Here is a 25,962-nt window from a genome sequence, read left to right as displayed (position 1 = left end):
ATGGACGGGATAGTTGATAACGATAGCTTGCTGCGAATACACAAACCCACACTTGTCAGATTGGTATACGAAGTCCGTGATAATGACTACCAGTTATCAGACATCCAGTTATGTGGCTGAGTGGGTTAGATGTCTCTGGAGAGGGAGAGAGAGTGTGTGTGTGTGTGTGGGGATATCTCTCGATCGGAGGCCTGCACAAAGCTATATCTCTCTCTCTCTCTCTCTCGCAATCTCTCTCTCTCTCTCTCTCTCTCTCTCTCTCTCTCTCTCACACACACACACACACACACACACACACACAGGAGCAAACGAAGTGAAACACTGCATTGCACTACCCAAACAGGATACATTATGCATGTTGCTAATTGGTCTGAGTAAGTGACCAAAGAGGAACAATTCTTAGTGTGAATCTTCGAGCAAATCCTGCATCTGGCAGAGCCTGGACTGTTGTCCCGCGGGATGACAGTTGATACAGGGCATTCGGAATTCCTCAGGACCCCAAAAGGCGAACATATAACGTTAGATCAAAGATTTTTGCTAACGCCCTCATGGACAAAACTCCACATTATGTGAGCTTGCGTTTCATTTCAGATAACTATACCCTAAGAGCAACAGTGGGAAAATAGTCCATCTTGATAACCGGTATTGATGTGAGAAGCTTCTTCTAATTAACTTCCCATCAGTTTAGATTATAAGGAGAGGGCTGAGATACTTAGTGTTCTTGCTAACATTTCAGCCCATGTGATATACTGACTGACTGACTGAGTTTGGTTTTACGCCGCTTTTAGCAATATTCCAGCAACATCACGGCGGGAGACACTAGAAATGGGCTTCACACAATGTACCCATGTGGGGATTCGAACCCGGGTCTTCGGCGTGACGAGCCAACGCTTTAACCACTAGGCTACCCCACCGCCCCCCATGTGATACACACTCCTGTCTCTATACAAAGAATTTTCATGGTCCATCTATCCAATATTCTCAGTGAGACGATATTGTTCTACATAAAAACGATAACTGGAAACTATTCTTGCTGCGATAAATGTATCTTTTAATAGTTTTCAGGTTTCGTATATTTCCTTACGACACTCATTTCATTTTTACGAGTTAAAATGTATTTGTCTTTGGTATATTTTTTTTCAGAAGTTGTTGTCAATATTTAGATATTCCCTGCTATTTAGAGTTTGTTTTTCAGCTCCCAGTTTCTAAAGGGCGTGTAACAGTTCAAATAATTAGGTGTGGCACTCGAGAAACGCCAAACATGTCGAAAAGGTTTCCTTATCAGGTCGTAGTAATTATATGTGCTATAACACTGCAGCCAAGCCAAGGCCACAGGAACTGCTGCCGACATATAGAAGTATTGCAGACACCCTCGATTAGCTACTGTGTTATGGTTGATTATCAGATAATGGATTATTGTTATCCATGCATTAAACCGGACCGATAAACTTGGTGTCACGATAGGATAATTATGCAAATGAGGTCACATGGAGGGAATTACTTCAAATCTCCATGCATCGATTCACTGTTTGCCTGCTCTATAGACTATCGACCACCGTTTCCAATACGTTCCAATAACGGATGATTAAGTAGATGGGTGTGAGTATGATTAAGCGCTATATGACAAACGGACCGGTTCACTCATATAGTGCATTCATACACGGTTTCTTAAATTACTTCATTGAGCGAAATTACACCCTGAACATCGACAAACCATTAATAGAAAGACATTGTATTATAAGACGTTATTACCCTCTTTTGTTTCTTGTCGTTAACAATATCATTAGCATTAAAACACGACTTGCGCTCGCAAAGGTTTATATAGTGCATTTTATTCTTGATATTTCTATGTGCGATACGGAACGCTCTCAAATACTAACCCCTTATTTATATTACATATCCTTCGACTTAATAGCACCGCTCCGGAAGTGACGCCATCAGTTCCATCTCGCTCAGCACGAAATTTCTCTCGCTAATATTTTTGCTTCATCAATCTACATGAGGCTGAAAGTGAGTTCGGTATATAACCCTGAAAGATAAAATTGCAGTCTCCATGGAATCTGAAGAATGAATTACTGAAATGAAAAGCATCGAGAGGACGCGGGAGGGAAGGTTTATGCTGCATAACATTCCCCATGTATTTGGGACATAAATGTTTCGTCGAGTACTGGAGATAACACCTCTTCCAGTCATGCGGAGAGTTGCCTCCCTTTGACATAACAGAAACCTATGTTCCCGGTTCGCCCAATGAAGTTTCTAGGTTTATCTGGACCATGTTGATCGTGGTTTCACGAGAGTGATAAGCATCTAAGACCTGCACCTCGTCGGGCTTTCCACCTACACATGACGCATTGTGACGTAACCTTTTAATAGTGTGATTAACCCAACGAACATTCACTCTATTATTAAAGTCGCGACATTTTTAACTGGATTCAAGAAAAAGAAACGAAGGCGAATAAATCCAGGGTATTTTTTATAATTACACAGAGATATAATACCCTGATAATCGAGGATGAGTCAGAGAGTGAGTGAATAAGTTGGGTTTTACGCCTCTTTTAGCAATATTCCAGCAATATCACGGCGGGGGACACAAGAAATGGGGCTTCACACATTGTACCCATGTGGGGAATCGAACCCGGGTTGTCGACGTGAGGAGCGAGCGATTCAACCACTAGGCTATCCCACCGCCCCTGGATGAGTCAGAGAATGATGACACAAAGTCACACACAGTCAGCACCAGGCCCACCTCTTGCCACTGTACCAGGAGCACTTGGATTCTGCATATAACCTCATTCCCCTAAGAGAACCTCCATTGCCACTATGGTAATATTACTAAAGAGTCCTTTCAAACTGCTTTACATTTCAAATAGAAACTACAAGGTCGAATTGGATTATCCTTTATAAGCATTTAGATCGCACGTTTCCACGTAGCATCAAGGGCTTAATAGCACTTTCCGGGTTTCGGAATGAAATAATCGTAAAATCGCAAGGAAAGGACAAAACTGTTTGTTCAACATGAACGACACTTGTGTTCTATACATTGCCGATACGATGAGATCCACGTTAGACCTGAATTACCCTAAGTTTCTATTTAGATAAATTATTATCACGCCTGATGATGGTTGGAGATAAGGAGATCTTCCTCAATAATATTAAAGGAACGTTCCGAAGTAGCTTTCACTCCAACTGCTAATCAGCTGGCAAATAAACCGTTCGAAGACGTTAGGGCACAGTTCATTTAGTATTGAATGTTCGACAAGATTAAATTATATAAAAACAGCAGATTAATAAACTTTTCAATGTCATTAGGCCAAGGAAAGTTGATTATTTGGTACTGCTTTCTCTCCCGATGTGAGGTTGCATGGTACGGAGTGAACTTCTTTAAATGACAACATGAATAATTTGTTTCCTTGATACTTTTCTTGGCAGATGCTAATGTCTCCCCACCTGACGGGAATATCAGTGATTAGAAATTATTGATTTTGGATATTTTCATTCTATTCATCTTAAGAAAGTGTAATTTGACTCTGCGTATTGTTCGTAAGGTATGTCATTAAGAACCAAATTATAGATGTCTGTATCTCATCAGAAAATAGCGCCCAAAATACAGATGCGAAGGTGAAAGGGCTGGTTGTAGGAAAATAATGAAATACGTTGTGGACCAATCTATTCTGGGGATAAAATTATGAGTTTTCTTTTACGTGGGTGTATTGAGCATTCGATGTTCTGGATTAGGAACAGATTGAGTAAGTAGAAATATAATGTGTTATACTATTCAGGCTTGGAATACTCGATGACACTTACAAGTACGAAACATGTTAACGTGCAAGAGGTTGTCTGTAATTTGGGTAGGGCCCTCTAGAGTCGTGTCCCTCTTGAAAGCTGGACGCCTCCTTGGTTGAGTGGAAACAGTGTCTCCCTGAACAGATAAGCTCTGATGGTTCATGCCAAACGATTTTACAATGTAATATTTTCTGTTGCCATGCCTGGCATTAAGGTGATAAAACAAGGCCAGTTTGACTCCCAGAGAGAGAGAGGAGAGAGAGAGAGAGGGGGGGGGGTAGAAAGGGGAGAGGAGAAGGGTTGGTTGGTTGGTTGGTTGTTTGGTTGGACAGTGAGTGGGTGACTTTAATTTTACGCCGCACTCAGCAATATTCGAGCTATATGACGGATGTCTGTAAATAATTGAGTCTGAACCAAACAATCCAGTGAACAACAGCATGAGCATGGATCCACGTAATTGGGATACGATGACATGTGTCAACGAAGTCAGCGAGCCATCAAATCTGGGATTCAGAAACATTATACCACCTCATACGATGTGAAAAATCCACAAAAGTTCCAAACTTCATTACATTTGGTACTACAGAATATTTGGTGAAGGATATATAACAGCCTTCTTGTGCCTGGGTTCCTGAGAGCCCTATGACCCACACATGGATGTAATCTAATAGCTTTACCTAGAGCTAACAACTACGTTCAATTCACCGGTCAGCACTCAACGCTCGGTACCCTCTTCTTCAGCCGGATTTGCCTCTAATGAATGCCTGTTCTAATTACAGGAACCGATATCGAAAACTCTTAATACCTCAGATAGAAATCGCTTCCTCTCTACCAATTCTGCATGAAGAACAAACACCTCTCTAAGCTCTTCACACAACTCTTGAGGTCAGGTCGCTGCACGGAGAATTAACCCCGTGACATTCTCCTGACCAATGGCCGACATATCGATTTTGAGAATTCACAGTCACGGTGTTGGGAGTTTGGGAACACAACACCTTTAGCCCCTGCTGCAAACGAAGACTTCGTAAACAAGATTGGGATTTCATTGGGAAAATGAGGTAGTCAACACAAAAGGGACACCATTCCTCCATTAGGCACATGAAGACGTCGTACTGAAGTCATTGTGCTCCATGTACCGTAGACACTAATGTATTTTCATACAAATGGGAATGCAATCCATGTTCCATTTGATGCCGATAAACATCCACTTGAAGGTCGCAGCCGGTATACAACCAGTTTGTAAGGTCATGCATCCAGGCGTTGTATTTGAAGATTTCTGGTGTCGTCAGTGAGTGAGCAATCCATGTTCCATTTGATGCCGATAAACATCCACTTGAAGGTCGCAGCCGGTATACAACCAGTTTGTGAGGTCATGCATCCAGGCGTTGTATTTGAAGATTTCTGGTGACGTCAGTGAGTGAGTGAATGAGTGAGTTTAGTTTTACGCCGCACCCAGCAATACGCCAGCTATATGCCGGCGGTCTGAAATAATCGAGTCTTGACCAGACAATCCAGTGATCAACATCATGACCATCGATCTACGCAATTGGGATGCGATAACATGTGTCAACCAAGTCAGCGAGCCTGACCACCCGATCCCGTTAGTCGCCTCTTACGACAAGCATGGGTTACTGAAGATCAATTCTAATCCAGACCTGTGATGTATGGTACATTTACCGACGAGGTGATTCTGGTTAGAATTGATCTGCAAATGTTTGTTATACAAGGAGCCAAATGAATCGGCTGGTTACACTCAGTGCTTGGTTGATAGCGTGTCATCGTAAAACGACGATTGAGTGAATTTAGTTTTACGCCGCTTTTAGCAAGATTCCTGCAATATCATGGCGGGGGACACCGGAAATGGGCTTCACACATTGCGCCCATGTGGGGAATAGAACCCGGGTCTTCGGTGTGACAAGCGAACGCCTTAACCACTATGCTAGCCCACCTCCCCTTACCTCGAAGTTGATAGACTGACTGAGTTTGGTTTTACGCCGCTTTTAGCAATATTCCAGCAACATCACGGCGGGGGACACCAGAAATGGGCTTCACACACTGTACCCATGTGGGGATTCGAACCCGGGTCTTCGGCGTGACGAGCCAACGCTTTGACCACTAGGCTACCCCACCGCTCCCGAAGTGGATAGATGTTCATAGTATCAATCACTTGATTGGTTGGTCCAGATTCGCTTATTCCTACATATCGCTACGTTAGACACACAAACGATTATGGGGGCTTAGATTTGCAGTTAGATTTACCTTTGAAACATTCAAGTAGTTGTGAATCTAAATTCCTCGAGATGGTTCTTATTACACATCCATCCAGCGATCCATGGAGAAGTTGACAAGATGTCTGCGCGACAAAGAACCATTACATCGGTGTGATGTCGTAAAAAGGGTTAGACGAGGTTTTACGGTGGTTTTAGCAATATTCCACCAATATCACCGTAGGTGACACCAGAAATGGGCTTCACACATTGTACCATTGTGGGGAATCGAGCCCGAGTTTCCGGCGTGAGGCGAAAACGCTTTAACCAGCAGGCTACGCCTTCGCCCCACTGTGTGATGTACACTGTCGACGCCCTATTGGCTTTAACGTATCTCAGACTGAGACATATCCCATCTGCAACATCAAATTAATAATGATCGCATGTCACAAACTACAAACTCATTCAAAAATCCTGTTAGCCCTTGACAGACGTAAAACTCAATTGAATTAAAAAACGAAAACTAAACAATGTATGCTGACAAAACAATGAAATCTATGAATACCCTACAGAGCGTCTTCCATCTTGTTTTCCTAACCAACAGATGCTCCAATGCCATCTTGAAAGCACTTACACACATTAACCCACTTTACACAACAGCAATGTAGCGCTATGAGTATTGATTGGGTGAATGGAATTTGAAGCATTATAAATTTACTTATTTTTATAAACAGGTGAAACGTAAGAGGCGATAATGTTGTTATGGTATGATTAGCATTAGGAATGATCATTTTCGCACTAGTAATCTAATGAGCGCTACAACGTCGTACGCCAATAATACGCTGTCTCCGGAATTCTCTTCCAGGTTACCTTTGCCGTGTAGATCAAATCACAACATCGAAATAACAGAAATAAAAAATTGATGAAGACTGATTTGGATTTGCTGCTGGCGACGTTTTTCAATTATGAAGCCTCAAGAAGCATCTGTATATAGTGGCCTGGCTGCCACGAGAATTACTCTATTGATATATTCACAGTGTTGTCAACATGGATGGTCGGTTCCAGTGTCTCTTCAATCCAATTTCAATTGGATTCTACTGAATGAAATCTGTACTCCCTGCATGGTTTTCTATGACGAGTATAGCGTAACTGCCAACAGCGTAATTCGACATTGAGTGACGCTGAATTCAGACCCCGTCATACTCGTCAGATTTTGATTAAGAGACGTAATTAAAGTCGATTTGGTGACCTTGGCAAGACATATCGTGTTCTGCTAAAAACATCTATATTTTTCTCATGATACGACAACCACAGGCCCCTGTGTGGTTACCTGTAGTACTGCTGAAAGCGGTGTCAAACAAACACAGGGTTTGTCGTTTCTATTAAATATTTCCAGATCAGCTGATATAAATGTAAGTGAATGACAATGGTTTTGTGAAGGTTTTATCAATATTCCAGCAATATCACGGCGGGGGACACCAGAAATGGGCTTCACACATTGTACCCACGTGGAGAATCGAACCTGGGTGCCGTTGAACAACAACCTTAGTGCTAAGGCTACCTTAACTCTATGCTAAGGTATGGGTGTCACGGTCACCTTAGTGCTAAGATCGCTTTGTACAACGATACTCGGGTTTTCCGCGTGACGAGCGAACGCTTTAACCACTAGGCTACCCCACCGCCACCATAACCATCAGATATGCGCCTGTACAGATAAATATGTATAAATATATAAAGAACAGTGCATTTCTGACTAATTTATTGGACTTTTTCATTCATTTCCAGGTGATCTTCACTTCTATTGTTTTTATGCATCACGCACTTACCACCATAGAAGGTTTCAATCAAAAGACACTCAATCACAACGAGTGAGTGAGTGAGTTAAAATTTCACGTCACACAAGCAATATTTCAGCCATATCGTGACAAGAACATATTTGGTTCCACAACGATATCAAACGTTGTCTACTTTAACTTTCAGCATTTAAAACTTGACTTAAGACATTTAAAGCGCTACCATCGTTTTGTGTAGCATGGCCATCGACGTCATCTTGCGACGACATCGACGACAACCGAGTGGAAGACGTATATGCCTGCCACAAAGCCGACGCCCACATGAATTGTAACCTTTCTTCCGTAATTGCCACACTGAAATAACCAAGTCGCTTGCGCAAATACAGCTATTTATGTACATACACGATATGTGACTGTGATCCACTCTTATTGCCTAAAAATGCGTTTTTTTCGAAATACAGGACTAATAGATTATACTTCTCTTTGTTCTGGGCACGTGTTCTGTATGGTGAGTGAGTATTGCTCACGCTGCTTTTAGCAATAGTCCAATAATATCACTGTTAGAGAAACTTACTTTAACCCCTCAGTTAAATGGTGGAGGATCCACAGGATCTAGGGTACTCTTTGACAGAGGAGATCTTATTTTGTCATACTTCACCGGGGCGGTGGGGTAGCCTAGTGGTTAAAGCGTTGGCTCGTCACATCGAAGACCCGGGTTTCGATTCGCCACATGGGTGCAATGTGGTAGCCCATTTCTGCGTTCGCTACGTCACACCGAATACATGGTTGACTTGGTTGACATGGGTGCAATCATATACCAACTGCTTACATCGATGCTCATGATGTCACTGGATTGTCTGATCCAGACTCGATTATTTACAGACCGCTGCTATATAATTGGAGTGAGTGAGTATGGTTTTACGCCGCTTTTAGCAATATTCCAGCAACATCACGGCGGGGGACACCAGAAATTAGCTTCACACATTGTACCCATGTGGGGAATCGAACCCGGGTCTTCGGCTTGACGAGCGAACGCTTTAACTACAAGGCTACCTAACCGCCCATATATAGCTGGAATACTGCGGAGTGCGTTAAGCAACAGACAAACAAACTTAGATCGAGAGTGAGAAGGGACGCGCACAGTGAGAAGGGACACGTCAGACCAGGGGCGCCTACACTGTACCCTCTTAATACCTCGAACCCACGTCAATAAATACTTTCAATGTAATGTCATGAAAACGTATAGCCTGCGTATAATTACATGACATAAATAATAAATGTGAGCAGCAAAACTGGCTGTCCAAACAGGCAAAAACACCACAACGGGATCTTCTCCTGGGCAGCATCAGATTGGGTTAAATGTCAGAGGTTGCCCTGCGTTACCTCGTGACCTGATCAGATAGTCCACGCGCCAGGGGTACCATGTACTATTTTCACACAGCCTGTAAAAACACTGGGGTATGCTCAAATCGCCAGAGGTAATGGAAAAACCCACAGACAATGTTAACCTTCAATACTTATAAAACAATAGGGCAACGTCTCATATCAAACGCTAAGAGCAAATAATTCGTAACTCCACCCTTAAGACGAGCGCGAAAAATGATTCACTATATCATTACTGAAATAATATTGTCTCACTGGCAATATTTCCATGCAACATGTTTCCTTGTTTCATACTTGGAGTGAGTGAGTGACTGAGTTTAGTTTTACGCCGCACTCAGCAATATTCCAGCTATATGGCGGCGGTCTGTAAATAATCGAGTCTCGACCAGACAATCCAGTGATCAACATCATGAGCATTAATCTGCGCAATTGGGAACCGATGTGTCAACCAAGTCAGCGAGCCTGACCACCCGATCCCGTTAGTCGCCTCTTACGAGGAGCATAGTCGCCTCTTGGGGCAAGCATGGGTTGCTGAAGACCTATTCTACCCCGGATCTTCACGGGTCTCCATGTTTGGAACACACGTTTCATTGACATGCGGATGATGAGTATTAAAAGGGACGAGGCTTCTTTGCAGCCAAGTCTATTCTGCCCTTTCTGCCGTTTTCAAAATTAAGCCCTATATCTCAGGTATGAAAGTACGTTGACAATACAGTAACAGTTCGTATGTCCAGAACAGCAACATAGAGTTCTTGCGTTGTTCATGAAACTTCGGACAGACGACAAATACAGTAAAATATGGTGCCAGAGACTTTCATTGATCCATGCATGTTACTTTATTCACTAGTTTTGCCTTTGAAACACACTGAAATCTGTCTCGGTAGAACAAAGTAAAACTGATGGATTGCAAAATTAAAACACAAAAGCCTTACATATTCATAGGAAATCTCAGCAGAGTCAACCATATGCGTATGGCCCATTATCAAATACTGACGTGTCCTGCACCATGGTGGCACCCGTCACAAAACACATGCAAAGGAACGTCAACGACCCACATGAAAACACTCACGGGGTAAAATGGGAATATTATCGGACACCACCTAGACCATTAAAGCGTATGACTTGGAAACATGTTCCCATAAACCTCATGAAATTTCATTTTGAGGTCCAGAGAGTTGTTACCTCGACCAAGCAGCCTCTGATCAAGTTGCATGAGGCTCCCAGAAACTTCAGCTAAAAGAACAACCGGACCATACCTTAAAAGCAGTGAAAGAAGACACAATGGTGGGAGCTGCAGGAACATTGCTCAGTTTAAAGGGAGAGTCGACTATTGCAAAGTCGAAGTCATACAGTCTTATAGAGAGTGTTTTGTCATTCTGAACCGTTATGTGTGGATCTAAATGTGGCACAGACAATCCAGTATCACTGGACTTTCTTGTTCAAGTGGATTAAATCGGTCAAAGGGAACTGGTTGTTTCATGATTGTTGAACTATAATCAGTCCATATACTTGAAGTTAAAGTTCAACCGTTTTGAATACGCCAAGTCATACGTTCAAAGAACAGATCCTCAAGAAGGGGCGCGGTTTTGGTGTCCATGGGAATGCCTCCCTCTTGCCTAACGCCATTATCAAAGAAATTCTTCCAACTGTTTCTGGTTTTTTCTTTTTTTTTGTCCAACTCCAGCAGTATAAACCGAAACCATTGCTTGATGAGTTAATGATTCATCTTCAAAGACAAAGAAGATCATTGTTGTAACGCCCATCAGTAGCAATAGGGCGCTAAATGCATTAGATAACACCGAGCGAGTTACAGCATTTCAAATGAATTACGGACTTCCGGAAGATACGCATAAATAACATGAGTTATTTTCTATCTAAATTTACTGGTGCTGCCCAATTAGCGTAGAAGAAGCAAGGCAAGAGGCACTCTCTCTGTGGATCAGGCTTAACGAGCGAGCGCAGAAATAGACTGGAATGCAAGCTCACATACGCCAACACGTTCACAGTATCAAATACTGTTGGAGCTTCTTGTAAAAGGTCACTAATTCAGGAACACAGGAAAATTCTAGGTTTTGCTTGACATTTTTCTGCATTCCTTTGTTTGATTTGATGAAATGTCGAGTAGTCTATTAAAGAAACATTAAGGGGGTTTTCGTGATTCAACATTTTATTGCTGAACACTTTTAACGAAGTGATAAATTTCGGATTTTTAAAATCTAAATGTTCGAGGGTTTTGGCGTTGAGTCCGTTGTTGGTTTATGTACATTGATTTGATGTTACTTCCTCAAATTGAATTTTCTCTATCCGATAAAGCGATTAATTTTATATAGTTTTAAAGATATTGCTACACGAAAACTGACCGGTCAAAATAGTTTGTATACTATTTCTTAAATGAACGTAATGGACATAAAACCGACGGAAGCCATTTCCAAAATCATAAGATGTCAAACACTATTACCAATGAATTTTTTTAACAAAAATACTTGTAAAATCCCTAAAATGAAAGCTAATTTACGTCGGGGTCTTTCTATTGGAGACTTCTTTATATATGTTTTTGTCGAATAGCGTCTAATTACTGACAGACGTATTATGACGCCCTGGCAAATATTTGCAGATGTGCTGTGAATAATAAGTCTCCCTCCACTGCGTGCCCTTCATTACTGGGCGACCCGTGAAGGTCCGGGTTAGAATTGATCTTCAGTAACCAATGCTTGTCGTAGGAGGCGACTAACGGGATCGGGTGGTCAGTCTCGCTGACTTGGTTGACACATGTCATCGTATCCCAATTGCACAGATCGAGGCTTATGCTGTTGATCACTGGATTGTCTGGTCAAGACTCGATTATTTACAGATCGCTGGATATGGCTGAAATATTGCTGAGTGCGGCGTAAAACTAAACTCACTCATTACTGGGCACCCTTATCGTATACAAAGACAAGAAACTACGGTTATAACGAACTCAAAGGGATCACTACTTTTAGTTCGTTAAAACCGTAGTTTCTTTTACGCATTTCGACTTAAATATACATCAGGTAGCGGGGACCAATCATAATAGTTCGTTACAGCCGTCAATTCTCTAAAAGCCTGTTCAAACTGTAGCAATGTACATAGGATTAAAACACGAGCCCCACCATAGGTTAAAACACCCTTCAAACAGTATGCAGGGATTTCTCGAGGCGGTTAATTTCATTAAAATCAGATCCTAGTGCTCGATAATGTTACGCAAAGCTATGACTAGCGGTAGGGGCACTTAAGTCTGATTTGATTGAGAATGAGTTAGTGCTCGAGTTAAAAACGTTTTTACCATGTAAACTTTGGAATTATAATCAAAGGCAGTGTTTATTAACTACTTGATAAACTTCAACACAGGCCTAAAGTGTCCGTAAATTTCCGGTGGTTTGAACATGTCTTGTTTACGGGGCGTGAGGAGACGGGTTCATATGGGTTAGCCTTAAGTGGCCAGAGGTAGAATTGTATTTACATGGAATCGCTGAAAGATAATCCCGATAAATCCAAGTCCCACATATGCACAACATGATTTTGTAATCAGAGGGCGCGGGGTTCGGAACCACTTCAAGATGTTCGCCAGGCGTCTAACCTTTCTCTGGTATCGCCAACAACTCGTTACGAACAGGTCGTTGTGAAGACAAATCACGGAATCCAGGATCTCAATAATCACATTTTTCGATGATGACGGAGAGATTTCACGAGGCCCAAATGAAGGAGTGTTGAATTAACGTTATGTGGAGAATGTGTTGTGTGTAGAATATAAACATGTTTACCTCGTTCGTCCTTCAAACAACAAGTGTGCTTTGGGATGAACACGAGGGGTATCTATGTAACATCCCTATATATTATGAGAAGGCAGACACAATGTTACGTTCCCATAGGATTGTAGTCGCGACCAGTGTTTTCAATACGCCATAGCTACCGTAATGAAAGTGATAGAACAGGTTTTTCATTATTTTCTGACTTATAAGAATAGAGATCGTATATCTAGAACATGAGTACTGTATTTTGAAAGGATGTCCTATCAAGCATTGATCTATGAATACGTGTTCACGGTTGAACCTTTGAATATTTCAGTAGCAATGGCAACGACAGTGTTCTAAAGTAGAAATATATCATTTATAAGCTCATTCCGAACACTATAGTAGCAATAAATATATTTGTTTTTCAAAACATGCATCAAAGTGTAAGGACATTATATTGTGACATGACAACGTGATTGCATTCGATTAAGAAACAGAAATGTATCATTCTAACCTCGTATCTTGGCAAAATGTAACATCTCAGAACAAAATCAAAATATATCGTTTCTCTGTTTTTTATTTTCCTGTTCTAAACAAAGATACGTCTTCTCCTCACACTGTTAAAGCAGTTAGATTTGTGAGGCTATTCAGGAAAAAATCTAGGACGATCTGTTCCTGATAGGAATACTGTTTCCCATTTAATGTTTCTTTCTGAAATGTCTAGCTCTGAATAACAAGCCGGTCTACACTTCCGGACAAAAGAAAGTGTACCGTGTTTGATGGTTGCTAAAATTAACACAAACATAAAATGATTATTCGATTGGGGTGTATTTGATACAGCGCACCACAGTCGTGTATAAGACATTACGCTTACAGTGTTTGGGCGAATGTTTTCGTCCAAGTAACGTTTTAATACCGTTTGTGATTTATTGATCAACAACATTTTGCAAGTGCATATTTTCTTGTCCTATATAAATATTTGACAATATCTTGTGTTCAGTGTGTTAATATTCAGCCTTGACTGTTGATATTGACATTGACTGTCGGAAATATTAGACTGTCTGATTTGATGTGTACTTCAAGTTAATAGACGTTTTTCTTGCTAGAAGTGTCGTAGTTGGAATTACAAACACCGCTGTGTCGAAGTTGAAGGGACATACATAAATACTTCGAGTTATCCGAGCTTCGACACAACCGCAAAATGATGACTAAATATAAAATTCGCAGGAGTCAGCGTTATACTTCGACACAACCGCAAAATGATGACTAAATATCGAATTCGCAGGAGTCAGCGTTATACTTCGACACAACCGCAAAATGATGACTAAATATCGAATTCGCAGGAGTCAGCGTTATACTTCGACACAACCGCAAAATGATGACTAAATATCGAATTCGCAGGAGTCAGCGTTATTCTTCGACACAGCCGTACGTTCGACACAGCGGTGTTTGCCCGTATCTTACATTGTATAACGTTGGTGTCTCAATTACTAAGGCATATGGTTAGGTGTGAGGTAAATTGTCTATCCAACGTTATGTGGTTGTATAATGTATCTTACACTGAGGACCGCCTCCGTGGTGTAGTGGTTAGAGCGTGCGCCCGGAGAGCGGAAGGTCGCGGGTTCAATCCCGAACCGCGTCATACCAAAAGTCGTTAAAATATGGTACTTGTTGGTCCCTGTCTGGCGCTCGGCATTAATGGGTACAACAAGGACTGGTCGGCTCGGAGTCAGTATAATGTGTCTGAGTGGGGTATTCATGCTTCACTGCGGCATGGTATCTCAGTGGGCTAGCACTATAAAACCAGCCTCAGTCTGGGCTAGTACAAGCAGCCGCACATACACATACAAACACATGCACGTCGTCATATGAGCGAAATATTCTCAAGCACGACGTAAAACCCAATTTCACCTCACCTCACCTTACACTGAGAGTGAGTGAGTTTAGTTTTACGCCGCTTTTAGCAATATTCCAGCAATATCACGGCGGGGGACACCAGAAATGGGTTTCACACGTTGTGCACGTGTGGGGAATCGAACCCGGGTCTTCGGCGTGACGAGCGAACGCTTTAACCACTATGCTAGCCCAGCGTCCCTCTTACACTAAGATGTATGACTTCTAATACACCTACACAAGGTATTTCAACGTGCCTCACCGATAATTCTACCTTACTCTTACACATCTCTGGAATGCAAGCTACAGCTTACACTTTATCATTGCCGATAAAATACCGCCCCTCCTAAAAAGAAAACTCTCACTTCATCTGACTGCACAGCAAACACAGGTATCCTATCTCAGCAATTACAGTCTAACCTGTGCTCCCCCAGCACGGCAATACATACAGCTCATTGTAAAACGTACATGTGGAGTACACTGCAATAGGCTGGTGGGCGTTACACTACCACCTTCTCATGCACAGGCTGCATAGAGGGAAGACGGCCACCTGTGGGTCTAGACATACGGCCTGGGTAGAATGTGATGAGGAGTAGACACTTCACGGAGGTTGGCAAATGGAATAATGGAGACCCCTGGTCAAGGGCGTGGGTGACCTACTTGGTCGAGAGGCTTCTTAAGTTTCGTTGGGCAACACACTTGTAGTTTTAAGTGGCAGTTATGTGAGTGGCGGATGTTGGTCGTACAGCAGGATATGCTTAGCCTTTTTGCGAACACCTGGTGTTGTTACTGACCTCCACCGATGTTTTATGTAATTTTCATCACTGTTTTGCCATTTGCGGCTATGGAAACTGTATCAGTGGTTATTCTAGACTGCAATATTCTTTGGCATTTACGTAATGTATCAAGATATAATGAACGCACCTCCTGTCAGGGCTCGATTTAGGATATGTTAACCTACTTGCACCAGGTGCAACCTGAGATAAAAACCTAGTTGCACCAGCCAAATTCCAGTTGCACTGCTTTTATGGTAATATCTAATGAATGGAATATGCGATGAATTATTAAGATGTTTTATTCAGAAGTTTACCCACTCAAAAATTGACCTGCACCTGGTGCAAGTTAGACTAATAACTAGGTTGCACTTTGTAATATTGGCTAGCATCAGTGCAAGTAACAAAGCACTAAATCCAGCCCTGCCTGTTATCATGGAGTTATGCACTGTGGGGGATTATTTCATTAAGTAATAAAGTTTTGCTGCCTAAGATTGCATGCCATAGTTTGGAACTGAAATACTTTCCATGAGTATGGTTGTACGCCGCTGTCAGCACCATTCCAGCAACATCTCTGTGGAGGACACCAGAAATGGGCTTCACACTGTGTAGCATGTGGGGAATCGACGCCGGGTCTTTAGCTTGGGCTAACGCTATAACTACTAGCCTACCACCCAACCCCTTATTTTCCATAAGATTTAGTGAGTGGGACAGGTTTAAACAACACAGTTTGACTCACGTTGACTTTCAGCTTGATATGGGAAAAAATCCCAGAGTGTTAAAAGTGAACTACCACTTTGGTGAAGCTTTGAGCTTCAAGCCGACAATCACTATCAGGTGCGAATATGGGAATCAAACCCAGGAACTACTATGCCTTAGTCTACAGGGCCACTCGTGTCACCACTTACAGCAGATAAGGAAAGCATACCTAAACACGTATTCTATCCCTGTGTCATATGTAGTTAACGTCTTAAAAGACTGACTGACTGACTGAGTTTGGTTTTACGCCGCTTTTAGCAATATTCCAGCAACATCACGGCGGGGGACACCAGAAATGGGCTTCACATATTGTACCCATGTGGGGATTCGAACCCGGGTCTTCGGCGTGACGAGCCAACACTTTAACCACTAGGCTACCCCACCGCCCCGTCTTAAAAGAGAATTTAAGAGAAGCGAAGTGCCGATAGACCACTGTTCCATTGAGTATGTTGCCAGTATCAGAATATTACATTAACCATATGTCGAGTTCATGAAGTTTTAGATACCATGACATCACAGTGATTACAATATGTAGACAACATGTTTTTAATGCTTAAATATTTGATACTCAAAAGAAATTAAAGTAGACTAACGCTTACTCTCCGAACATATATACTTTTAATAGTAACAAATAATTCTATTTGAATTTAGAAAGAGCCAGTGAGTTTGGAGATTCAGAACCTGAAACAAATCTACTCTTGCTTCATTTAAGCCATTGCAGGGAAGGCTAGGAAGTAGGGAAAATAATGCGGTTCAGGAACTGTGAGACAGACTTCAGTTAAAGAAACACCGATTTTCTTTCGTATGACTATACTCAATCATGAAATGACCACCGATTACCAATATATTTAACAGCCCATTATTTCTTACGCCCATAGTTAAGATGCCTTGTCTTGACAAACAAACTATACACATTTAAAAAGATCGGGCGTTCTTTAAGTTGTCAGCAATGTACAATTGTATTATTACCCTGTCAGGTTCTTGTACGTTATAAATAACCTGTTTGAGCAATCACAGGGAGCCTAGTGATTCGGGGATGTATATATTCCGATTCCTCGTACAGTTAACTACCGCCTGTCTAACTGATGCCAGATCTGTATTTACTGCAATGCTGATACTGACGTCTATGAAAGTCACACATTTCTCAGCCTAATCTGATGGCCTGGTGAGATGCGTGTCAGTGGAACGAACACCCCGTTGTTAACGTGGAAGCAAGTGTGATGTATTTAGTGCCTCTGCCAGGTGTTGACGGCTGCGCTCGTACATCTTCGGTAAATTCAGTCGAAATCATTTCCTCTCTGGAACCGTCCGTTACGGAAGCCCTACGGAAGCCTTTCAGGGCCATTTGTTCTTCTTTCTTTTCTTAAAATGTCAAGATACTACTTTTAAGTTTCAAGATACTATGTTGAAATTTCAAGATAAAAACAAAACTAAATGTCCCTGAAAGGCTTCCATAGTATGGTGTATATGTTTTGCTATTTCAAAAGATTAACGTAAAAGTTTAACTTACATATCTTGAAATTTCAACTTAATGTCTTTAAATTTCAAAGTGTCTTGAAATTCCAAGTGACAAATCGAAAAGCATATGGCCCTAAAAGGCTTCCGGGCAGTTACAGAGAGGTGACAAGAACCGACGGCCGAGTCGATTGGCAAAACTGATATTAGATCTTCGAACACATGTCACACACCACAGAGCTGATGTTGGACGACAGAGCTGATGTTAGACAAGAGACTTTATATCAGACAATAGAGCTGATATTAGACCACAGACCTGATATTGGACAATAGAGCTGATATTAGACCACAGACCTGATGTTGGACAGTAGAGCTGATATTAGACCACAGACCTGATATTGGACAATAGAGCTGATATTAGACCACAGACCTGATATTGGACAATAGAGCTGATATTAGACCACAGACCTGATATAGGACAATAGAGCTGATATTAGACCACATACCTGATATTGGACAATAGTGCTGATATTAAACTACAGAGCTGATATCAGACAATAGAGCTGATATTAAACCACAGAGCTGATATCAGACAATAGAGCTGAAATCAGACAAAAGAAATCATATAATGCCACAGTTTGTTTTGCTAACTCCGCTATTAGCATCAGCCAAGTCATAACACGGCAGTCTGTACCGAATCTTAATCTGGACCAGACAATCAAGTGATCCATGTCAGGAACACCGGTCCCGTCGTAGGGGTCCATCTATAACAACCATTCACCGTGAGAATGTTCATAACGTAATCATTATTACCGGCCCAATGGATCAGTGTGCACTATATATCAAGCTAAAGGCGTACGAGCTACAATGGAGTCGCTAACGTTCTATTTTCTATCCTATAAGGAGGTTCCTTGATGAAGCAATAACGTGATGTAACCTCCCCAGGACGTGGTTACCACCAGACAAGCGCTATTGTATCATATCAGTATTTAGTACTCAAAAATTCTTGATACGTTTTGTTTTCAAGTTTATATATTTAATTTGAATCAATAGATTTGTTTTAATGTTTGTTGTTTTTGTTTTGTTTTGTTTTTGTTTTGGGGGTTTTCTGGAGTGTGTGTTGTTGTTTTTTGTTGTTGTTGTTTATGTTTCGTTTTTTGTTTAATGCCGCACTCAGTAATATTCCAGCTATATGGCGTCGTTCTGTAAATAATCAAGTCTGAATCAGACAATCTGGTGATCAACACCATTGGCAGTTACTTGTCACCATAAACACCCAACCTCAGATTATTGTAAATGATGCAACGATATGCGTGTTTGTTATTTAAGAATATTAGTATAACGTCTATTTAAATCTTTGGGTGTTTTAATACTGTAAATGTAAAAACGTCGCAAGAGAGTAGTGGGTTTTGAATAGTCCATAATCACAGGAATTAATCACTGAAAACCTATCCCGACACCAGGTGTTCACAAAGGGGCACACGTGTCCTGTCCCACCAACACCGTCGTTTAACGATGTGTTAGCCTGGATGGTACATTAATAATAATAATAGAATAATAATAATAGGCCATTTATATAGCGCCTTTCCACGTCACAGGGATATGCTCAAAGCGCTTCCTGAGCTCAAGTTAAAACTATATACAGTTGGCAGGTACGGATGACTGGAATCTACATTAATCATTATCTGAAATTTACTGAAAATATAATCCATTTGTAGAACTCCTCTCTCACACATCCTTAGCGCCTGATATAAATAAATTACCAAAATGGCTTCTAAAATAACACAATTTGCCCCAGTTCTTCAAAATCCACTTAATAATACATTAACTTCGTCCAGGCGTCGATGGCTCAACATACAGTCGTACGAGCGTATCGCACTTGTCTGATAAGGAAATATGCTTTACATATCTCAGGAGAATCATTTTCAAGTGAAGTATAAAAAACGGGTTTCTGTATCTCTTCACATTACAACACGGTAGTCTTCACTATAGATAACGGTAGACTGAGGCCCAGTGCAATTCACGGCTGTGGTGATTGCGATAAGCTCATACTAACGAACACAGTGCCGCAACATCTCGCTAATCATAAAGGTTTAGTCTAACTGTGTGCATCTTATCAAAATAGGGTTGTTTTGTCATAAATGGGCCTTTTTGGACAAAGTAGAAAAAATCCGTTTGATCCGAAATTAGGTTTTAAAGGTTAAATTTGATAAAGAAAGTCAGGATGAGATCTTTAGCATGAAACCTTTACGCGCTACGCTGATTCATGACACACCCAGAAAGGCTGAATGGAAGTTTATATAATTTTTATGTAAGATAATGCCAGTGCCTGACACTGTGCCCGTGTACGGATAATTATCAGACTAACGCCTAGTCTCTGAATACATATAATTTTGATAATAACAAATAATCCCATACAAATTGAAAAGGAGCCCTAGTGAGATGAGTAACTTCAGAACCTGAAGAATCTAAACTTGCTTCATTTAGGGTTTCAGCATTGCAGGGAGGGCTAGGCAGTAGGGTATTATTATCAACCATAATTTACTGAATTAGACCTTACTGAATTATAATCTTGTCAATAGGGAGAAGTAATGAAGATGAATCGAGTTTTAGAAATGGAACAGAGTAACAAGCAACATTAGGCCTCTATGTCAAAAAAATACACATCACTGATATTGATTCCGAGTTCATGGCCTTTCAGTTTATAAATTGTCTTCCTTTAATGATGGTATATCCATTTCTCAATAAGGGCAAATATGTTTCCTTGGTGATGAAAATAATATAGCGTAATGCTAACGTCATAAGCTATGCAGCACTGCAAGAGGCGTAACGTCGGAATGTAGTTACGTGAAATATAGAGAGCAGCCGAGTGTCAGGTGTAGAAAGATAATTCACTTCTACTTGACTTTTTTACATTCCGAATCCCATGGAAATGCCATAATATATCAGCGAGCGCGAACACCGCCTTAATACCAGGTCGTACATGCCAAAGTTACAAACCAATAAAACGATGGAATATGGCAGTGTACCTTTGGTGATATATGTGTATTTAAGAATATATCGTTATCACGTTTGGAAACGATATCGTGGAGTTATACACAAAGATAAAGCTTTATAGCTTCGTGCTGGTTGCGATTGAACACCCCAGCTGTGGTTGAACGTGGTCGAAGAATACGTGTTGGCAGTAATGCAATGTATCCTCATTCTACGCCACAGCTGGGTATTATTTTAGTCTTCATCACGGCAAAGTGAAGTACGATGCTTATTTGCTCGTAACAATTACTCAAATTACTGGCTCCGTTTCAACCAAGTACAGTTTTCAGTTGTGAAATTAATTTGTTCAAAGGGAAAATCACCTTGGCCGCCAGAGAGAGCAAATTGTAAGCAATATTTTCGATTGACGGCCATGAAAGGTTTGTATTGTACATATAATCAAATAATAAATACACATCTGTCGTGTGATGGTCAGAGTTGGGGACATGGTTTATTAATGAGTTCACGCACGTGCTTAGATAATGGAATATACTCACCTAGATCGTCGATATTCTTCGACATGTTGAGAGATACTCCAATCAAAACAACGCTGAAGAGCAGCAGGACAAACGAGACAATGGCCACGGCACGTGCAACACGCTTCCTTTGAATCGTAGCCGGATCGTCCTCCAGTTTAGTGTTCGTGACTGACACATTGACAGTTGTCGTCTGCTCGATGACGTCATCCTCGTTTTCGATATGACAAGACAATATCTCAATTCCGTCATCTTCTGTTGTTGTCATAGCGTCACGAGCGCTCCGAGGTGTGAGCGGGAGCTGCTCGCGATGCTCATCTACCGAGTGGGCCAGAGGGATGGTGACGTCACTGGGTACACAAATTTTGGAACGCTAAGAGCCACCCATCATTAACGCCAACACTAAACAGTATCCACCTTAAGCATCCACTGACTGTGATCGTTGATAGCAGCACATACTCTTAACACATACCATCGGTCGATCACGGAACTGTATACGCGTCCTTCCCAGAACAATCACACCTGTAAAAAAAACCTCTGGTCAATGAACCACAGCACTCCCAGAACTGTTCCTCTCTGAGCCAGACTCGCTCCACGTGGCCACGTGCACCAGGTGTTCTCGATTGACGGCCCCCGTAACAAATCCCAAATACTCAAATCCTTTTTATCCCCAAGCAGTGCACACGGAGCTTTTGGTGAACGTTCCGATTTTTAAGCTCTTTTCACACTTGTATCAAACACGTATATTCCCCAATGTGGTTTACAACCAATGGGAGTTTTTCATTAAAAAAACAACGTTATTCGGAGCTTCGCTTTCTTCAGTCTATCGCTTCCGCCAAGAAACAGTATTATTCAGTTGTAGGCAAGAAGCGAAAACAACAGCAAGCACGGCTCTAAACACTTGAAGTGTATGAGTATATCGTACAGAACAGACCGCCGCAGGGCTGGAAACAAACCAGTCAAAGTCTTCACGTTATTAAGATGTTTGCACTATGTACAGATCGAAAATCCCAACACACTTAAGCTAGGCGCGAGCGTTACTTCTACGGCTACCAGCCCCTGATAAATTCTTCCCAACGGAAAGTCTGAGAGGTTCGGTCCACGCCAATTGCTTTTCCCTCGTCCAGTAATACGACCCTTCTTTGATAAAATTAACTTCTTTGACGTAAAGTGGTATTTTGGCGAGGGGAGACGCCCAGGGAGGATGCTCTTCTAAGTTAGGAGTTTACAGTTCTTATCTTGGACCTCTGTGCCGGAGAGACGCTATCAGGCGTAGCTTATTCCACAGGCATACCTGGCTGCAGGTAACACGTCGATAGAGCCAGTCCTACTACAATACCCCAACCATTACCACTGTTCAGGGTAGAGTGAGAGACCTGGACACGGCAAGACGTCCACACACAGGAAAACAGCATTAATTGATTGGAAGATTCTATGTTACATTATTCATAACTTTCATTCACAGGAATATTAAAAATGTACGGGTGATGGGAAAAGTTATATTTGTTTGAGTAGCTATTTTTGGTCTGGAGCTATAAGATTGGTATAACGTTGTCAAATATTTACTTTTTGAATCGACCAAACGCTAGTGTGAATGCAAACACTTTTCTAGCGTTGGTGGTTTTCTTGATTGTTCAGGCAGAATAAAAAGATTATTAAGATTAACGGTTAAGTATCATTAATTGAAAATTCAATACTCCTGCCATGTTGTTTTCTGAAGAAGCAGCGTTTGCTCACGGAGTGTACACAGAGTAAGAGCTTTTTGATCTTGATCGTTATTGGAAATCATGAATTTCTGTTTCAGTTATCTACAGTGTGTATTGACTGTTCATCACAAAATTCATAGCACGTTTAACGATAGTTTGCTTTACATTCTGTTTCAATAAACATACAGTAATAAATCATTTGTTACGAAGCCTTTTTGCATCGATGATACAACACATTCAAATATGGGAAGTAGAAATTGACGTGGCCTATTTAAATACATGCACTATCAATTTGATCTGTTTAACGGTTAAAGGGTTTTCAATGGAGGATTTGTAAGTATCATAGAATTAGTTGTACTTGGAAATATAAAAAATACGAATTACCCCATACACATTCTATTTTACTACATCAATACTTTCCTTTTCGAAACCTAAGCACCGCCTATGTTAAGCTTAGACCAATGGGAATCGCTGCCAATCGTCCTCAAGAACACCAAATTATCACATCAATCTCTGGACCTGTAATCCGACACTGTACTTTCCACAAGTGGCTAACCAGCGTTGTCACTGCAGTGGGTGTCTATTGTCAGAGAACCACACGCCTCACAGAACACAAAGAACACCATATCCAATTCAGAGTAATTCTTGGAATCGTCTCGGGGGACAGTTGATCTTCATCAGTGGTACAGGTGTGCCTGTGCAAGTAGGAAAGACGATGGTGCACATCAAAGACTGAGATTAACCCGTTGGGTCCCGGTTCATGTTTACTCCTGTTAACGTAGTACCATCGCTATCCGTCCACTCATCAATCACAACTTAAACTGCCTCTGCGTACGACGCTGCTTGGGGCGTTCTAGCTGGCCGCCACGAGCACATGCGGGCGGATCGATCTTTTCCCGGATCGATTAAAATGACGTCTGCTGCTGTAGATGTAGATGTTGAGACTGACGAGTTGGGTTGTTCCCTTTCATTAATATCCATATATAGACTACCAGTATTAGCCTCCCATATGCAGAAACAGCCAAAAGGTGTGCTTGGTGTACCACCAGTAATGAACCAGGAGCAGTTGGTGTGTTTCAAAGACATGAATATTCAGTGGTTAAAATTGTGATATATTGAGTGTGATATACAGAGCCCTGTTTTCCTCTATGTTGCTCTCACAGTTATCGGTCTGTTAGGCAATGAATCCGTGTATACACTATAACGGGAAATTGAAAATTGTGAAATGTTTTATTGACGAGGAGTGGAATCTTCAGTCGCTGGTCATTAACGGTATTGTGTATGTGAATAGCAAATTGCTGGAAACGGAAGTCTCAAATGCCCCGAAGATTTCTGTCTACTATACTAGTGCCAGTTCGCTATGCCCAGTGCTTCGTGTCCATTATGTCTTTTAAACTTCAGTAAATTTAGGAAATCAGAACATTTAAGGAATTCGCAATTTCGAAGTTTCACAGCAGAGATATTTAGACATTTAGGCGTATCGATTATTGATACTGAGGCATGAGGTACATTTTTATATATTTGTTAATCAATACACTTATCCATGTTTCAGAATTCGCAGTAAGCACTGAATATATCAGTATACATTGCCAGCTGCCACGTGATTAATTCTCTCTTTATGCCGCTTTTAGTAACATCATTGCGGGCTTACATGAATCTCTTTAAAAAAGTGGGGCGGTGGGGTAGCCCAGTGGTTAAAGCGTTGGCTCGTCACGACGAAGACCCGGGTTCGAATCCCCACATGGGTACAATTTGTGAAGCCCATTTCTGGTGTCCCCCGCCGTGATGTTGCTGGAATATTATTGCTAAAAGCGGTGTAAAACCAAATTCAGTCAGTCAGTCTTTTAAAACGTGATGATGCCTGGTGCTCGCGAAGAGATTACTGTACTCTGTCCCCACCGATAGTTAAGGTCACAAACACCATTATAAGAGATACCTATGTAGACACGTGGGTATGAGATCGGGACAAGGCTGAACCATTGCTAAATAAGGAGACTTTCTGGGGAACGTGAAGGACAAGACAATATAGGTGAGGTGAAATTGGGTTTAACGTCGTACTTATATGACCACGTGCATGTGTATGTGTATGTGCGGCTGCTTGTACTAGCCCAGACTTAAGCTGGTTTTATAGTGCTAGCCCACTGAGATACCATGCCGCAGTGAAGCATGAATACCCCACTCACATTATACTGACTCCAAGCCGACCAGTCCTTGGTGTACCCATTAATGCCGAACGCCAGGCAGGGACCAACAAGTACCATGTTTTAACGTCTTTCGGGATGACGCGGTCGGGGATCGAACCCGCGACCTTCCGCTCTCCCAATCTCAATATATCCCACAACAGCATCATTTTAGGGAAGAGAAGTTATGTTTGTCTGTGAAAGGATCAAAGCTGCTAGTACCTCAGTGACAAGATATAAACATGGCAGATACACCCGAGTGAGCCAGTGTGTAACACCGCGCCCAGCAATATTCCAGCTATATGAAAGCAGTCTATAAATAATAGAGTCTGGACCAGACAATCCAGCGACTGACATTATGAGAATCGATCTAATTCTAAAAGATGCCATGCATCGACCAAGTCAGGAAGCCAGACCTCTTGATCCCGTTGGTAGCCACTTGCAACCAGCTGAAGACCAGTCCTACCCGTTTCATCAAGGTTTGCGTACGTGAGTGAGTGAGTGAGTGAGTTCCGAGTTGGTGCAAGTATCAGAAACTAACCAGTACGGGTATTGTGCTGATAAACGTAGAAACATGATCAGACCGAAATGGGATTTGTACAGACAAACCAGCGAGGGATAGTCTAGTTAATTAGCTGGAGAAGGATGGGAAGTCTTAATGTTATCGTAGTGGTGAGTGAAATGTCAGGTTTGCCAATTTACAGTTTTTATTAGCAGTGCTTCACAACTGTATACATAGCTGTTGGATGGAGCCGTGGTTCCAGACCTG

General features: G+C 41.6%; 1 protein-coding gene across 1 annotated transcript in view; it reads right to left on the bottom strand.

Annotated features, from left to right (window-relative positions):
* LOC124272472 overlaps positions 1-23,838 on the bottom strand; it is a 75,913-nt gene extending 52,075 nt beyond the window's left edge. The window contains exon 1 of the mRNA XM_046707651.1: positions 21,329-23,838. Within this exon, the coding sequence (XP_046563607.1) occupies positions 21,329-21,575 (247 nt within the window). The 5' untranslated portion in view covers positions 21,576-23,838. The remainder of the gene's footprint in view (positions 1-21,328) is intronic.
* Between the last annotated feature and the right edge of the window lie 2,124 nt (positions 23,839-25,962).

Source organism: Haliotis rubra, unplaced genomic scaffold (assembly GCF_003918875.1).
Source record: "Haliotis rubra isolate DU_JTF1 unplaced genomic scaffold, ASM391887v1 Scf17, whole genome shotgun sequence".
Classification (NCBI taxonomy): domain Eukaryota; kingdom Metazoa; phylum Mollusca; class Gastropoda; order Lepetellida; family Haliotidae; genus Haliotis; species Haliotis rubra.
This window is presented reverse-complemented; position numbering and strand designations above follow the sequence as displayed.